The sequence below is a fragment of the Fonticula alba genome, assembly GCF_000388065.1.
Source record: "Fonticula alba strain ATCC 38817 unplaced genomic scaffold supercont2.3, whole genome shotgun sequence".
In the NCBI taxonomy this organism is placed as follows: domain Eukaryota; order Rotosphaerida; family Fonticulaceae; genus Fonticula; species Fonticula alba.
Window position 1 is genome coordinate 2,955,475 of NW_009242973.1, and position 3,081 is coordinate 2,958,555.

At 63.8% G+C, this 3,081-nt stretch overlaps 1 protein-coding gene across 1 annotated transcript in view; it reads right to left on the bottom strand.

Annotated features, from left to right (window-relative positions):
• The window catches only part of H696_02411 (V-type proton ATPase subunit B), a gene marked incomplete at both ends in the record, with an annotated part of 2,576 nt that extends 387 nt beyond the window's left edge, over positions 1-2,189 (bottom strand). The window contains 7 exons of the mRNA XM_009496313.1: positions 1-45; positions 277-464; positions 620-894; positions 1,102-1,706; positions 1,876-1,931; positions 2,020-2,086; positions 2,187-2,189. Coding sequence (XP_009494588.1) covers positions 1-45; positions 277-464; positions 620-894; positions 1,102-1,706; positions 1,876-1,931; positions 2,020-2,086; positions 2,187-2,189 — 1,239 coding nt within the window. The remainder of the gene's footprint in view (positions 46-276; positions 465-619; positions 895-1,101; positions 1,707-1,875; positions 1,932-2,019; positions 2,087-2,186) is intronic.
• Between the last annotated feature and the right edge of the window lie 892 nt (positions 2,190-3,081).

Consider the following 3,081-nt stretch of genomic DNA (forward strand, 5'->3'; position numbering starts at 1 on the left):
GGCCTTCATGCCGGCAACATCCATACCCTGAGCATAGGTGGCGTACTGTGTGTGGGTGTGTGCGGTTCCGGGGGCGGGGGGGGGGGGGGGGGGGGGGTGGTGGTCACCAGGGAAGAGAAAATATGAGAACATTGTCAGTCGGCTGCTTTGCCGAGGGTGGAGAGGGAGGCGGGTGGTGCGCGCCCAATGCGGGCAACAAGGAAACGGCAGGGTATATATGTGTGCGGGGAGAGGAGATGATGGTGATGATGATGACGCGCCGGGCACACGACGTACCAGCTGGTTGGACACATCACCGTGGTCGTCACGAGTCATGCCCTCACCAATGGCGGACTTCATCAGACGGGACAGGGACGGCAGGACGTTGATGGGGGGGTAGATCTGGCGGTTGTGGAGCTGGCGATCGATGTAGATCTGGCCCTCGGTAATGTAACCGGTAAGATCGGGGATGGGGTGGGTGATATCTGTGTGGACGTGACACATGCCATGCGAGGAGAGGGAGAGAGGGAGAGAGAGAGAGATAGAGAGAGAACGCGCCATGACGTTAGCGAGGGAGGAGGAGAAGGACATGAGGGCCAGAGAAAGAACCAAGGGCAAAGGAGGCACACGTCATGCGTACCATCGTTGGGCATAGTAAGAATGGGGATCTGGGTGATGGAACCCTCACGGCCGTCGACACGGCCGGCACGCTCGTAGATGGTGGACAGATCAGTGTACATGTAACCGGGGTAACCACGGCGACCCGGGACCTCCTCACGGGCGGCAGACACCTCACGCAGGGCATCAGCGTAAGAGGACATGTCGGTGAGAATGACCAGGACGTGCTTCTGGAGCTGGTAGGCGAAGAACTCGGCGGTGGTCAGGGCCAGACGAGGGGTAATGATACGCTCGATGCTGTGGCGAGCGGCCAGAGCCATGGGGAGAGGGGGAGAGGGGGGTGGGGCGGGGGCAGGTGTCAATCGCTGAGGGGATATGGGTGGGCACATCTGTGCATGTGTGCGAGAGTGGCGAAGGGAACACATAGAGACATCGCGGAGGAGAGGGGGGGAGAGAGAGAGAGAGACAGGGGGGAGGCGAGCAAGAAGAAGAGGGAGGACGCACGTCGGGTCGTTGGCCAGGTTCAGGAAGAGGGTGGTGCGCTCCATGGAGCCGTTCTCCTCGAAGTCCTGCTTGAAGAAGCGGGCAGTCTCCATGTTGACACCCATAGCGGCGAAGACAATGGCGAAGGAGTCGGTGGCAACCTCGCCGTCGTCGTGGGCGACCAGACCGGCCTGACGGCAGATCTGGGCAGCAATCTCGTTGTGCGGCAGACCGGCGGCCGAGAAAATGGGGATCTTCTGGCCACGGGCAATCGAGTTCATGGCATCAATGGTGGAGATACCAGTCTGGATCATCTCCTCCGGGTAGATACGAGAGGAGGGGTTGATGGGCTGACCCTGGATATCGAGGTAGTCCTCGGCCAGGACACGGGGGCCCTTGTCGATGGGCTTGCCGGAGCCGTTGAAGATGCGACCAAGCATATCCTCGGAGACGGGAATGCGCAGGGTATCGCCGGAGAACTCGACACGAGTGCGCTTGGCATCAATGCCGGTCACACCCTCGAACACCTGGACGATGGCGCGCTTGCCCTGAATCTCGAGAACCTGACCGGAACGGCGGGTGCCATCCGGGAGGGTCAGGGTGACAATCTCGGAGAACTTGGGGAACTGCGGGGGAGGAAAGACGGACGCGCAGGGTAGGCGAGGGGGGAGGGGGAGAGGTGAGTGAGAGTGTTTCTCAGGCAATGGGGGGAAGAGAGAGGGGGGAATGCAAATGAAGGGACCAGAGAGAGAGGGAGAGAAAGGAGGGGGGGGAACCAGAGGAGGGGCCACGCACCTTGACATTGTCAAGAATGACCAGGGGGTTGTTGACACCAACGACGGTCTGGTAGTCTGTGCGAAGGGTGGGAAGGGAGGGGTTAGCGTGGCCTTGTCGAAGAGGGGAGGATCAGGGTAATGGGGGGAACCAGGGAAGACACACCAAGGCGGGGCTGGATGCTGTAGTTGCGGGTAGCCGCAGAAGCGTTGATGTTGGCAAGAGTGGCGTCCTGGAGGGGGGGGAGGGGGGGGGAGAATCAAGCGGGGGAGGTCAGCAACGAGCAGCAGCGGGAGGGGGAGACGAAGACTCGGAAGCGGAAAGGGACGAACCATCTTGGCAGTAACTGGGAGAGGAGGCGGAGAGGAGTGTGTGGCAACGGCAGAGTTGGACGGGGAGCGAGGGGGAGGGGGGTGGCAAAAGGGAGGCACACGCGTCAGGAGCTGTTTGACGGGAAGCAGACACACAGGTGCATGTGCAAAGGGGCAGCCAAAGGGAAGGGGCAGAGAAACGCAAGGGGGGAGGGGGGCGGATGTGTGGGCGGGGGAGAAAGCGAGCGGCGCGAGGTGGGGGGGGGGGAGGAGAGGGGGGGGTACTTTAGAAGTGACTGAGAAGGCAGGCCCAGGCAATTTCCAAAAGTGGCTGAGGAACATGCCCAGCGCGGGGCAGTGGTTTGTCTCCCGAAAAAACTGTTCGGGCCCCCGATACACACACACACACATACGCACGTATCCGCACACATGCGCACAAGCACACCCACGCCCGCACCCGCACAGGGAGAGGAAGTGCCGAGGAAGGGAGTGCAGGGATGACCAGGCCCCAGGCCAGACCGGCCAGGCCGGGCCAGACCAGGGGGCGGGGCGCCGGGCCCTGTGGCCCTGGTACACTGAGCGGGCCCACGCCACCCCCTCCCCCGCTGGGCCGGGGCGGTGCCGGGCACCATGGCCGTGACTGGCCACGCCCAGGCGGGGGGGGGGGGGGCCGCGCCCGCACACGAGCCCGCCCACACTCGCCCCAGGCGGCGGTCCTCGGCCCCCCAACAACCCCCAGGGTGTGGTGCTCTGGGCGCACACCGGTGACCGGGCCGCGCCGGCAGAAATAAAAGGACAACACTCCGCGTCGCCCACCACCCACACAGCGGAGGCCCTGGCACTGCGCAGGGGATACCGGCCCTGGTGTTCGGACATGGTCGGGGAGAGGGCGGCGGAGCCGGCGGGGGGGGGGGGG